This window comes from Nannospalax galili, unplaced genomic scaffold (assembly GCF_000622305.1).
Source record: "Nannospalax galili isolate Female #2095 unplaced genomic scaffold, S.galili_v1.0 scaffold85, whole genome shotgun sequence".
In the NCBI taxonomy this organism is placed as follows: domain Eukaryota; kingdom Metazoa; phylum Chordata; class Mammalia; order Rodentia; family Spalacidae; genus Nannospalax; species Nannospalax galili.
The window spans coordinates 2,517,331-2,532,265 of NW_008358866.1; the positions used below are offsets into that span (position 1 = coordinate 2,517,331).

General features: G+C 37.9%; 1 protein-coding gene across 2 annotated transcripts in view; it reads right to left on the reverse strand.

The window, feature by feature from the left end:
* The window catches only part of Kiaa1324l (KIAA1324 like), a 189,148-nt gene that overhangs the window by 44,952 nt on the left and 129,261 nt on the right, over positions 1 to 14,935 (reverse strand). Inside the window, exons 9-14 of one of the 2 annotated variants that reach the window (XR_003847682.1) lie at positions 13,351 to 13,531; positions 12,638 to 12,766; positions 8,637 to 8,727; positions 7,885 to 7,987; positions 3,082 to 3,219; positions 156 to 414 (exon numbers count right to left, since the gene is read on the reverse strand). Coding sequence is in view for 1 of the 2 variants with exons in the window: in XM_008822474.1 (XP_008820696.1) it covers positions 156 to 419; positions 3,082 to 3,219; positions 7,885 to 7,987; positions 8,637 to 8,727; positions 12,638 to 12,766; positions 13,351 to 13,531 (906 nt within the window). In the remaining variant the exon portion in view is untranslated. Of the gene's footprint in view, positions 1 to 155; positions 420 to 3,081; positions 3,220 to 7,884; positions 7,988 to 8,636; positions 8,728 to 12,637; positions 12,767 to 13,350; positions 13,532 to 14,935 lie in introns of both variants that reach the window. The other variant, XM_008822474.1, reaches the window with a different exon arrangement.

Here is a 14,935-nt window from a genome sequence, read left to right on the forward strand (position 1 = left end):
ACTTAGTCTCAAAAAAGGAAAAATAAGAAAGAGAATTAAAAAGCTTTCTTCCAGAGTAAGCAACAACTCCATATCTCATAGAGAAACAGTAAGGGGAAATCCTTGAGTTTCTCTATGACTGGCTTTGGGGATAACTGCAATGCAGATCCACTTACCTGAGTGTTTTTACTTCCAGGCCCACAGGGAATGCAAGCCTCCTTCCCGTAGACCTGATGGATGGACAGGTACGTGTCAGCTGGGCACTCCTTGCACTGGTTGGTTTCCTTCTCAATATAGTGACCTGGGGGGCAGGGAACACATGACGAGCCTGACTGTTCGGAACCAAGGGCACAGGCACGACATGAAGAAGCCACCCCATCAACTGCATTAGTGGCTGTGATAGAATAAATTTTCACCACATCATTGATGAAACGTCTGTTCTAGAAAGAGATCAGAGAGAAATGACATCTGCTGTGGAGCTCAGCTGTACAATAAGGTTATTGTTACAATAAGGTTTATGTTGACTTTACCAAAATAATTAAACAGACTATTCCAGCCTAAAAGCTTCGAATTGACAATGGATTAATGTCACTCCCATTTGGTTCTTTCTAAAACACACACACACACACACACACACACACACACACACACGCAGTAGTCAAGGAGTTAGGAGCTGATTTCCACAGTAATGGAATTCTAGATGTTTTGCCACAGTTGAAATTAGATATATGTCATAACTGGCATAGCACACTTATAGACTGCATCTGGAAGAACTGCAGCATAACTTCACCTCCCATTTTTGTTCATTTAAACATATTTTAAATCTAATGATACATTAGGATGTTGGCAATATGGCAAGGCAGAATATCTTGAGAAACAAGAACCTCATCTCATTCAAACACTCCATAATAATATTGATAGACTCAGACCACTTCTCTGAGTCTTCCTTTTCTTTCCTAGTCCTTCCCCTAAACAACATATTCTGATTTCTAACAAAGATATGTCAAACAGGAAGCAAGATCCTGAATCTTGCCACATTTTCCACTGTTATGACAATGGGTCCATTAAGGCTCTGGTTTGTTCACACTGTGCTACACCTAATTACTTAATTCTTTTCTTCTGGGCACACATGAAAGGAAGATAAGGAGGAGGTAGATTTTATCATGTGCTCATCCTCACATAATTATAATATGAATCCTCCTGAAGAACAGTTGAAGTCAAGTAAAGTGTGGGGACTGGGCTCCCACTAAAAATCTAAAAAGAAAAAATGCACTTCATCTTGTTCTCACCTTGATAAGGTCACATCTGTGTAAATTCACAAACAATAACAGGCTTGGAGCTGGAAGATGGCTCAGTTGTAAAGTTCTTGCTGCATCAGGACCTGAGTGCAAGCATTAGGACCTGAGTTCAGCTCTCCAGCACTCACATAAAAGTCAGTGTGGTACTGCAGGCCTGTAGCCCCAGGGCTGAGGGACTGGGCAGGGGTAGCACAGAGACAAGTGATCCTGGGGTTCTCTGGCTTGTCAGTTTAGTCAAAGTGTAGGAGGTGAAGAGCCAGACCTAAGCACAGGCCGCACTAGGAAGCACAGCTTCCGCCTTGAAAGCACAGGCTGCACTTCCGCAAAAGAGCCAACCTATAATCTGCTCCGGACCTAGAGACTGATGACGCAAGTGGCCTGGATGAGGGGATCTATCAGGGAGCGACACACCAGCTTATGGGACACTGGGGGCAGGGTGAGAGATATATAAGGCCTGCCCTTCCCAGCAATAAATGAGTCTGCAGCACCTCGCCTAGTGCCTGCTTCCACCCGACTCTCGGTGTCCATGTGTTGACTCTGTGCTGCTCACCCCCAAAGCACTTAGTACATAGCTCTAGGTTCTGTGAGACACTCTGACAAAAAATAATGTGGATAGTGATAGAAGACACACAGTGTTGACTTCTGCCTATACACATACACAAACACACACACGTGCACATATGCACATGGTGCCTACACCACATATGTATACATACACATGCACAAACATGAATATACCACACATACATACACACAAACACACACACACTCCAAAAATAATAAATAAATAAATAATAGGTCTACTATTGAAATACAAAGTAGAAGTTACTTAGAGGAGGATTAGTTCTACTCCAGCAATGAAAATGAAAGAAAGAAAATTACTCTGTTTCTATTAATGATGTACTCCTATATATACATTCTATAAAAGGAGACACTAACTATCATAATGAAAAAAACAAAACTGCACCAGTTAGTGGATTTTAGACAAATATTAGATGGGTTGAATGAAGAAGAATAAAGTTATAAACAAAAAGCTTTAAAGACAAGTTTTTAATAATGGAAGAACTGAATTTTCTCTAAAGTTTCAGTAATTGTATTTTCTCAAAGATGAAAATAAGTCATAGATTTATTGTCATTCCATTCATTTCATATACTCTTGCTATCAAAAAATGAAAAATTATCATTTTATAGAAATACAGTACATAACAGGGTGATGGACTGCAACAACAACAAAAAATTTTCCTCCAATTTGAGTGATAGCTTGTATATACCTCCACAGAGGAGCCTCATATTTGAGTTTTTAAAGAAATAAAACTATGATATCATACTGCCTTATATAGGAGGCATAATGCTCTGTGCATATCTCATTTACCTTTACAGTTCATCATTTCCTGTACAGAATTCATAGCATCCTATGTACAGGTTAGAATGCTCTGAATGGATGTAGTATTTTCATACACTTACCTCATGTTTCCTTGTATAGAGCTCATAATGCCCTGTATGGAGCTCACAATGCAAGTTCAGAGGTCACAGCACACTTATAAAAAGTTTGTGGTGCTCCTTTACAGATTTATATGCCCTGTATGCATTTGCATGGAGAACATCTCACTCGAATACAGTTCATGATGATCTCAACAGAGCTCACACTGACTTATACAGAGTATACAATGCTTTTGCAGAGCTCATAAGACCATGTGATCCTGTATAGAGCTCTTAAGTGTTCCCAGTAGAGGCCAGTGTGCCCTAAGTAGAGATTATACAAAATAAAACACAGGGAAAAAATAATAAAATGGTTGGAACTTACATCTTGGCCTTGATTTGTTCTCTGGAATGCCCATGTAAATGTAAATGTTGCATTCTTGAAGATGATGTGGGTATATGCTTGCTTTTCTTTGGTTCCTCCCCATGATTCTACCACATTGGTACTTTTCCTATTAATATCCTAAAACAGTGGGGAAATATTTGCAAATAAAGCATAAACTTGGTATTAATAAAAATGTGTATCCATTACCAAAAAAAGTGCTTTTGTTTGGAGAAAGCCATATAGGATCCATGACTTTCTCTGCTGCACACTATATTTCATAATTGTACAACTCTCAAAAGTCCCTGTAAGCCTGCATAAACAGGTTATCAACAAATTTTGAAAGAAATCTCAAGTCAGAGAATGTTTTGTGGTGGTGCATGCCTTTAATCCCAACACTTGGGAGGCAGAGACTGGTGGATCTCTGTGACTTCGAGGCCAGCTTGGTCTCTGTAGTGAGTTCCAGGTCAGCTGGGGCTACAGGGAGACCCTGTCTCAAAAAGACCAGAAGAAAAAACAGAAAGAAATAAAAGAAAGCTTCCCCCCAAAAGTGAGGTTTGAGCTGCCCTTCAAGTACAAATGGGAGTTACCAGTCAAAAGACTAAGTGGGAGAATGTGCTAGCTTAGATGTTATAGCATGGAAATGCAAAAGGCAGAGTGTCCCACATACACAACAAATTCAGGGAGAAAAAAAGTTCCATGGGCATAGACAAAGTATATATGCTAGCAGAGGCTAGGAAAACCATAGTAATACCATGCTAAGGGAGCATGAGGTACAGCTGTAGGCCACTAATTCCCAGACTTTAACATGCACCAGAGCTACTCTCAAGGTTTGCTAAAATGTATATTGCTATGTCCCATCCACAAAGTTCTGTATTCAGTAAGATTAGGATTGGGCCCCAAAATTTGCATTTCCAGCACAGCACCAAATGATGCTGGTGCTGCTAGCCCAGGGACTGTATTTTAAGAATCAGTGCTCCAAAACAATCTAATGCCTTTAGTATGTCATGTGCTTAATGCAATATTATGCAGCCACTTAAGTAAGGTCTACAAATAATTAATAAATGCATGGAAAGTTGCCATTTATGTTAAATACCATATACCCATAAACATTTGCAAATCAGTAACATAAATTCAGAAAAAAAGCAGGCACAAGCTCCCTAATGCTGAAACTTCTGCTCTGGGTGTTTGGACTGTAGACAGTTTCCTCTCTGCTTTGCTTTAGTGTGTGTGTAAGGTTCTCAATGAAGGGAAAAAAATCTTTACTTTTCAACAAAGCATTATCTTAGCCTTCTCTCTTCTTCTGTCCACCCATTATGGTACTTGACTATTAAATCAAGTTAGATTAAATGATTTGGATACTATAAATTGTTATTTAGTTATAAAATTAAACAGTACAAAATTAACAATGTAAAAATAATGAAAGACCTACTTCTGTCCCTGCCCTGGATGAATAAAGGCATGCCCATTAGAAAAAAAAAAATCATTGCTCAAATCAGTGGCTTCTCAGAAAGAGACAATCAGTTGTCTCCAGGGATAAGATCCAGTCCCAAGTAATCAGCCCTAAACACATTTACATATTAGCATCACTAAATGGACTCAGTAGGTTTTATATGTGTGTGCTGTGTGTATATGTATGTGTATGAAGCAATAATAATTAAAGAAGAGGTGAAGAAATTAAAAAGGAGAGGGGGGTGGGAGGAGTTAGAAGGGGAGAGGGAAAGATGAAAATTATGTAGAGTACTTATATATGAAATTCTCAAAAAATTAAATTAGAACTTTTTTAAAGTTTCTGCTCAAAGAAATTAATGAGGTAGAGACCAAAATAACAATTTATAGAATCAGTCAAACATGGAGTAAGAAGTTTGAAAATATTACCAAGATTGTCAAACAAACAAAAGAGAGAAGACTCAAGTTCATAAAATGAGAGACAAGGGAGTTGGTACCAAAGACCCTAATGAAACCCAGAAGATCGTTAGAGAACATTTTGAAAACTTATATTCCAAAAAGTTGGAAAACCTAGAAAAATGGACTAATTTCTAAATGCATTATCACCTACCAAAATTAAAGACACAATATATAAAAATAGCAACAGACATTATATGCAAGGGGATTGAAGCTATAATTAAAAGTCTCCCACAAAGAAAAGTCCATGACAGATAAATACACTGTTGAATTCTATTAAACTTTTCAGGAAAATCTAATGCTAACACCTCTCAAACAATTCATAAAATAGAAAGGGAAGAAAATCTACCGAATTTATTCTATGAATTCAGTATTAGCCTATTATCAAAACTAGATAAAGACACACACACACAAAGGAAACTACAGACAGATTTCCTGGACAAACATAAATGCAAAAATTCTCAACAAAATACATGCAAACTGAATCCAAAATATATGAAGATCTTACATCATAACCACATGGGCTTCATCTGAGGGATGCAAGTTTGGTTGAGCACATGCAAACAGATAAACATAACACATGACATTATCTTAAGGACAGAAATCACATGATCATCTCAATAGATGCAGAAAAAGCATGTTTCAAAATTCAGTGTGCCTTCATGAAAAATGTCCTGGAGAACTTAGGAACAGAAGGAACAGTCCACAAAATAAAAATGCTATATATGATAAGCCAATATTATACTAGACAGAAAAACTGAGACAATTTCCTCTAAACTCTGGACTGAGACAAGGGTGCCTATTCTTTTTACTCTCAGTCAGTATAGTGCTCAAAGTCTTATCTAGAGCAATAACACAGGATCAATGTACAAAAGCGATAAAAATTGGAAAAGGAGATGTCAAATTGTCCCTTTTTGCAGATAACATAATTCTATACTTAAAAGACCCTTCAGTTTATACCAGAAATTCCTTAGAGTTAATAAACACTTCACATAAAGTTTCATGATACAAGAACAACATACAAAAATCAATAATTTTCCTATATACCAATAATGAACTTACTGAGAAAGAAATTAGGAAAAATAATTCCATTCAAAATAATATTAGGAATATACCTAATCAAGGAAGTGAAATTCTTGACGATGAAAATTTCAAGTCACTGAAAAAAAGAAATAAAGAAAAATGCTAGATGATAGAATGATCTTCTATGCTCCTGGGTTAGGAAAGTTAATATTATGAAAAAAGGCTTGACTATCAAAATTAATATACAAATTCAATGCAATCTTCATCAAAATTCAGATGACACTCTACATAGATCTAGAAAAAAAAAACAATCCAAAAATTCAAATGGAGATACAAAAGATCATTAATATCCAAAGCAATCCTGAGCAGAAAAAACACTTCTGGAAGTATCATGATACCTGACTTCAAATTATAATACAAAGCCACAGTGACAAAGACAGTACAAGCAGATATGTGGAGACCCCACAACTATCGCCACATAATTGTTTGACAAATGTGTCAAGAACATACACTGGAAAAAAACAGCCTGCTGAACAGATAGTGTGCATGAATGGATTTCCATCTGTGGAAGAATGAAGATGCATCTGTAACTCTTACCCAGCTCAAAAACAGTTCAAAATGGATCAATGACCTTAATCTGAAATGCTAAAACTTCTAGGACATATACCTCAAGATATAAGTATCTTATAAGAACTTTCTGAACTCCATTAGCACAGGAAATAGCTCCAAGAATTAACAAACAGGACTTCATGAAATTAAAATTTTTCTGCATGGTAAAGGAAATTATCTGCAGAGAGACAGCCTACAGAATGGAAGAAAAATCTATACAAGCTCTACATCAGATAGGGAATTAATAACTAGAATATATAAAGAACTTTAAATATTAAACATCAAAAGCAAATCTTCCAACCATGGTTCTCAAAAGAAGTACAAATGACCATGAACAAAATAACCTATTTTTCAGCTGCCAGCATTCACAAATAAAATGATTATAGGGGCTGGAATGATGGCTCGGAGGTTAAGAGCACTGGGTGCTCTTATGGAGGACCCGAATTTGAATCCCAGAACCAACATAGCTGCTAACAACTGTCTATAATTCCAATTCCAGGGGATTCAGTGCCCTCTTGTGTCCTCCAAGGGTGCTGCATGACATGGGTACATTTACATACATGCAGATACAGCACTCATATGCATAAAATAAAAATACAAATAAATTTTTAAAAATGTTCATACATCTTCACACCTTGGGTATCATAGACATCTTTGTTTACTAGACTAAAAGTTCAGGAGAAGCAAACACAAAATAAACCAAACAATACTACAAAGTCACTATTTAAATAAAATTTTAAAATTTCAGCCAACAGTCTTCTATAACCCATATAAGATCTTGATCAACTTTGAATTCTTACTTTTCTCAGGAATTGAAATTCAAATCATACCTAAAAATAACTGGGCAAACTTTTGACATGAGCATTGTAAATTCTTTTGTCTAAGCATTTTAAATAAACAAGTTTTCTTTCTTCCCAGTGTATCTACCTTCACCCATTATTTCCTACCCTGTCTGATATTTTAAATTGCTGAACATTTAGTTATTAGGGAAAGCTTTTCATTTGCAGGTTTGATATTTTATGAAATAATTCTTTTACAAATTAATGTAGTCTCTATCAGCCACATGGGACCCCGTACCACAAAGAATGAACACATGGTGAGCCTTATTGCACAATTCTTAGTGATTTCCTTAGACATTTAAAAATGTCTTCAGAAAGCTCTAAGACAGGCAAGAAAATGGTTCTTAACCTAACTTTCAAAGTAAACTCACACTTGAAAGAGAATGATCAGCTTTGAAATTTGCCTTCAGATCATCGTTTTTCCACTTACCACCATGAAGTACAGAACACAGTCAGCTGAACAGAGAGTCTCAAAGACAAATGTTATTCTTCCTAGTTCGGAACCCGTGGCTCCAGTCATAGACATTGGTGGTCTACACGACAGATCAAAATTTCAATATCAATAGTACATTCTGAATATGATTTGAAATAAAATTAAACCACATTTCGTATTAAGCTGAAAATCGTGCTTTTCTCTCTTTTCCCCTAATTTCCTGCTTCCCCGGGAAGCTCAGCTCCTTCCTCACTCATCTGTGCATGTCCACACCCCTGCTCTATGCCATGGTGATATACTTGATTCTCCTGCTGTGAATGCCATGATACTCCTAAAGCAAGGAACAGACTCCTACTGGGAAACCTCAGTATAGGGGGTTAAAGCAAAAAGAGAATAACTATAAGTTATTACTTTACAAACAGAATTAAGAAAATAACAGATATATAAACAGCAAAAGTATGCCTGCACACTACTTAAGTCCTCGTGATTTAGTGTCAAAAAATTATGGTTATTAAAGCTTTGTGTATAATGCTGTTAAAAACTTTTCAGCTTTATCTAAAAAACATATAAGTAGCATTTACAGTTTCTCAGCCACTGATTCCATGACTATTTCTAAATATCATACGTTACTCTCTAACATACTGTTATTTACTTGGCAACAGAACACATTTAGGGTCCATCCTACTTCCCATACTTCTGTAACTGCATGAAGATTCTTTAAAAAAGGAATCAGAACTGGTTTCCCTCACCTAAATCCTGGAATATGCAAGTTTAAGATCAGATAATCATTATCAGAACCTCCAGCTCCACTCTGGATATGATCTCCAGCTACCTCCCAACCTGAAAATGACAAAAGAACATTCTACCAGTAAAAATGTCATCAGTGAATTACAAAAAGGTATTGTAAAATAAGGTAACAATAAAAAGGCAAACAAGTATTTTCATTAAAAGTTAGAAGTACTACAAAAAGGATCCTCGACTTCATTTTATTTTATTTTTGAGACAGGGGCTCCCTGTTGCCCCAGTTGGCCTGGAATTCTCTATGCAGACCAGGCTAGCCACCATGCCCAGTCAAAAATCCCCTATTTTAAAATAACTATTGTAGACTGGATGTAAAGGTAAACTTCTAGGCATCAATAAAGACACTGTGACTATATATTTTGCATAAATGTTATTTAATGTGAGAAGTGAGAAGTTTTCTTAATGAAGCATAACTTTTCAGCTGAACTAGTTGAGTCTCTATCCATTTCCATTGAAATGCAAAATCACATTCTGCTGACAAACATTAGAAAAAAGTCAAACTTCAAATTACTTAATGAAGATTTGGAGTCTGGAGTTCTTTTTCAGTTTGCTGTGTTGTTGTTCCATAACCTAATCCATTATGCATTCATTAACTTTTACTGAGTACCAATAACTATGCATGCATGGGATAGGAGATAATCTCTCTCCCTGAGGAGAAAAAATATGAGACAGGCACATGTTAGCAAGTGTCTAACAGTATGAAGTAGATGATAGGTCTGTGCACAGGAAGTTGCATGAGGTCTGTCCCTGGCATAGAAACAACAAATACCATAAACCAAGATAACCACTTTAAGATAAGTAAAGGAGACATGTCCACAACACATCAAGCAAGCTTGATTAGATAGGGCAAAACCTTAGAATTAATATGTCTCCAAAGGAAAATGTTGTTATCGGCTACTTCAAGAGATATAATAAATGGTTCTATCGGTTCTAGGTTGGTGGCTGCCAATTTTTTAAATACAATAATCAACGGTTTATAGAAAGGTAACATGCTGAATACATACCAAGCAAACTAGTCACAAAAATAATATATAGTCATCTATTTATAAGAGAAATGTTGATAACTTTGCAATCTAAAGGCTCCTGTCACTGAAACAGAGGAAGCAGTTTTCAACTCCTAATGCTAAGAGTTGAATAACCATGAAACCATGAGGCCCAGTAGGAAGATAGTATAGATAACAGGGAAAGAATTTAGGTTTAGACAGTAGACTTGTGATAAGGGTAAAGAGGGACCAAGATACCCCCACAGAAAACAAGTCTATGCTAAGATAAAGGAATCTCTAAAAACACCTCTTCTTTTTTTTAAATATTTTATTTATTATTTTTATTTTATGTGTACGAGTGTATTGCCTGCATGTACGTGAGTCCACCTGTGTTGTGCAATGTCGCAGAGGTCAGAAGAGGGCTTCGGATTCCCCTGGAACTGGAGTTAAGGATGGTTCATAGCTGACATGTGGGTGCTGAGAATTGAACCCAGGTCCTCTTCAAGAGCAGTCAGTGATCTTAACCACTGATCCAACTCTCCAGCCCTGCAACACCTCTTCTTATTGCCATAAACAAGGACAGAATATGAGAGAAGGTCAAAGAAAAGAAAGTAGGAAGTGGATTGTGTGGAGAGGATCCCTACGCTTGCGAGTAGAGACCAACATTTCCCATGTTTAAATATTGCCCAGTTACGAATTAACCACTTTCTCTCAACTGTTTTGTTTGTCCTGATTAAAAAATACAGAATGCCTTGTGTATTAGTCACTTTTCTGTTGCTGTGATAGAAACACCATGACCAAAGGAACTTATAAGAGGAAGAGTTTACTTGAGAAATAAGGACTTAAACAGCAACTGGGCTATTTTAGCAAAGGGTTTGGCTGCTGTCTGCCCACAGCCTAAGAGCTTACCTGAGGCTAAGTTGAAAAGCAATTAACTAATTTCTTTGGCAGGGGCTATTTCAAAGCAGCTTAATGTAGAGATGATGGCATAGCTATTAATGGTGGCTATTATGCAGATCCACAGTGAAAAGGAGCAAATGGGGCAGAAAGAAATGCAGAACACACAGTGATTGAAAAAGAGCACTAGGAAGATTAATGTTGGGGCCAAGGCACATGCTAAAAGAGAGGATCCCTTTGATAAAGAATTTAATGTGATTAAGAAGAGGCCTAGAGATTTTCAATCAAACAATGTACCTTCAGAGCAAGACCACACCCAGCTAAGCCTCCAACTTGTGTAAGGAAAATGCTGGGGTTTTCTACTCCTAGAAAACCCCTGCAGAGAAAAGTTTCAAAAGTGGCCAAAGCAGGCCAGGGCCATCTTAAACTTGTAGCCAATCTTGGCAATGTCATTCACCTGGTGCTGGCTTTAGACACACAAAAGATGCAAGAGTGAAGGGGTCATCAGTTCTTCCTCTGATGTTTCAGAGAGCCACCCAGGCCAGGCAGAGTGCAGCAGGAACATCCCTGGACAAAGAAAGCCCTGACAGGCCAAAAGGCCTTCATAGGCCATTGCGTGATGCTATGAAGGTGAAGCCAAACTTGAAGAACCACTCTTCTAGGCATTGGCCTTTGAAGTAAACTTTTTGTTCCAGATGGAATTTTTCCATTTGCTCTCCTGAAGAAAAGCTCAATTCTCAAGACACTGTCTTGCACTTGAGGATTTTCTTGGGCACGTGGGCTTCATGCTCCTCACCAGGGACAGACAGGTCTTCTAGTCCTTCCCAGAGTATCTTCCCTGTCTCAGCATCCCAAAGGTTCATCCAGTTTAGTTTGAAGCCTCTCCATATATCCCTGGCCCACGTTGTCCTTGGCGGACACGATGCATTGGCTGGCTGCTGCCTCTGGCTCTCCCAGGCTGGCTCACAAGGCTGCCACTGAGTCACTTAGTCACAAAAACATATACCACTTTCTGTGTATTTTTTTTAACTTTACTGATTGCTATTTCAATGTCACAAGATACCAGAGCAGAACTTTATACTTTTAAAAGTAATCGAATGATTCTGAATTAGCATAAATTTAAAATATTGCCTATAAGTAAATTCATAGGCAAGTAACTAACTAAATACTGCTGAGAGAGTTAGACTCTCTTCTATACTATCAAGTAAAAGCTCCAGATAATCTGTACTAGTAAATTAACACACACACACACACACACACACACACACACACACACACATCTCTCCTCAGGAAATTAGTTCTAAGACCCCACCAAGCCCTACTATTTAATGCCTCTATGTCATAGAACTTATCACATTCTGCCATGGGAATGTCTGAGATTTCAGGTGTGGTAACAAAGCTAGCACAGAAGCACTGCTCTGTCTGTACAATTTAACAGTTAAAAGCTTTTTTTCTTACCACAGTTCTTGCCAACTTCAGCATACAATTTATGCTCTCTCCTTACTAAATTGAGAACTTTCACATTTTCAGGTGACAGGGTGGAAGGGAGGAGGGGAGAAGAGGAGAGGGGGACTTTATGGATTCTCTTTGGCATGTTTCTTGTGGTTTGAGATTATTATTAAGAGAGTTGTTTGAACATAGGCACTGTGAAACCTGAACAGTAGGTCTGAAAACCAAGATGACTACCAAGTCACTAATGGACAGGAAGCAGATACAGCCAAAGGGATAATTCACATCCTGGTGTGGGGGGCGGGGGCAGAATAAAATGACATGAGATTTTATCAGCTACTTCCAAGGGTACACCATTTAAAACTTTTAAAGTATTTATTTCTGAAAGTTTCTATTTGATATTTTCAGATGGTCTTAGGACATGAAGCCATAGAAGGGAGAACTACTGTAGTTTAGTTTTAGAAAAGTCATCTGACTATTTGCCTGATTTTTATGTAAGGGCTGGAGAATGGACACACAGCCAAATAAGAATAAAAGTTCTCATAATCATATCTAGTAAGTGTGGAAACAAATAGTATCTGTGCAGACAAAACAAATGAGAAGGCAGACTCTAAACTCACCATTCATTCCGTCACATTTGGAATTCCCAACATTGAAGCAGGAAGTTTTCATGTTGCCAGGAAGGACATTCCACCATTTATATTCAAACCCAAGTGCTGGCTCAGTTCCTGCTGGACATGGCCTGCATTCTACAGGAGATGAGTAAACAGTTAGAATTAAACTGCATCTGGATAGCTTCTCTTGTTCCAAGCACCTCAAACTATAATCAACAAAGAGGGAAGTAGGAGGGAGAGATGTCACATCAAGTTCCTTACAAATAAATAACCTTTTCAAAAGCAATCTGGAATTTTTTTCTGGACATAGTGCAGATGCATATGTACGTATTTGGTGTTTTGTTCACATATTGCTTTGTACTATGTGCCTACACACACACACACACACACACACACACACACACACACACAGGAAAAGGAATGATTATCCTTAAACACATATATAGTAAAATTTTATTGTCAATATTTATCCCATTAACAGAGGGAAATTTTTTAAAGATAAATAAAAATACTTTTTAAAGAGAAGGTCATAAAAATGGCAATAAAACAATTCTCCTAAGTCACCATGGTCTCACAATTCTATTAATGTACTTCTCAACCCTTCTTCAGCCTCAATAAGAAAACTGTCATCTAAAGACTTCCAGAAACCATTTCAGAATAAGATCATAAGTCTATCAAGATTATTTTCCTAAAGGTTCAATTCGTGATAGATATCCTACCCTTTGTTCCATCTGAAAATGTCCCAGGAGGGCAGGGATGGCAAGAGGAAGATCCATTGTTATAAAATCCTGGGTTACAAGGTGGGCAATCCTTCTTCTCTCCAGAAGGGGGCAGCCTGATAGCATCTGTGAGATCCTCCCTGCAGATTTTCGGCTCTATCCATTTGTACATCACTTGTGTCTGAAAAAAAATAAATAACAAATCCAAGCAAGTCACATATCATCCTCATAACACAGATGCTAAATTGGTAAATAAAAGTACAAACAGTGGGAGAACAGAAGGGGAAGCTGAGAGACTCTGAAACAGTGACAAAATGAGAGAAAAGAGGAAACTTTTGTTGATAATAAGGGAAAAAGAAAAATTTGGTAGGAAATATGATTCTGTGTGCATGTGTGCATTTGTGCATATATGGATGTGTGCACATGCATGTGAAGGTTTAAGATCAACATTTGATGTCTTCTTCAAACTGTTTTTCACCATTTTTTTAAAACTGTGTGTGTGTGGCTGGATGTGGTGGTACGCACCTTTAATCCCAGCACTCAGCATTCAGGAGGCTGAGGTAGTCAAATATCTGTGAGATCAAGGCTAGCCTGCTGTACGTAGTGAGTTTCAGCCCAGCTGGGGCTACAGGGAAACCCTGTCTCAAAAAACAAAACACAAAGTAATTGTGTGTGTGTGTGTGTGTGTGTGTGTGTGTGTGCGCGTGCGTGCGTGCGCGCGTGCGTGCGTGTGTGTGTGTGTGTGTGTGTGTGTGTGACATAGTATGTATGCGGAAGTCAGAGGACAACTTGTGGTTCTTTCCTTCTACTATGTGGGTCCTAGATATTGAACTCAAGTCATCAGGCTTTGTTGCAAGTACCTTTACCTACTGAGCCAACTCTCTGGCCCTCCAACTTAATTTTTGAGACAGTTGCTCACTGAATCTGGAGCTTGTGGAATCAGTTTGGCTGTCTACCCATTTAGCCCCGAGATCCTTCTGTCTCTTCTTACCCAATCTCTGCTAAGATTACAGGAGTGCACCCATACATTTTTAAATGTGGGTTTTGGGCAATCAAACTCAGGCCCTCATGACTGCAGGGTAAGCACTTTTCCAATTGAGCTATCTCCCTAATCTCCAGAAATTATCATTAGTTTGTGAAAGTTTTTCCCCTAGGTCAAATGCACTCTTACCACATAGACATCATGAGCCTCTCTTTAAAATGGAAACAACTTTTGTCCTTGTGTCCACTCACTTTACTGTATAGCCAACAGTTTCTGTGTACTGACTTTTTCTTCCTCATCTAAGCTCTCCACTGGCTCCTTCCTTTTCTCTAGCCACAGTCTATTACCACACTTCACACATAGTAATCACCAAAGAAAAACATTTTTTCCAAAAATTAAACCAAGCTTCACATGCAATCATACTAATTCATAAATATTTGTACTTGCTGAATCTTTTTCAATAACATTGTTAGACTACAAGAGCAGTAGCTGAACTGTTTTCTCCAGAAGCTTCCAGGCCTCTTCCATATGCTCTGAACTTAAGGATGAACACAGTCTCTGCTTTCCAGAAGGATTTGCTACCTAAACTGCTTCCCCTTAGCC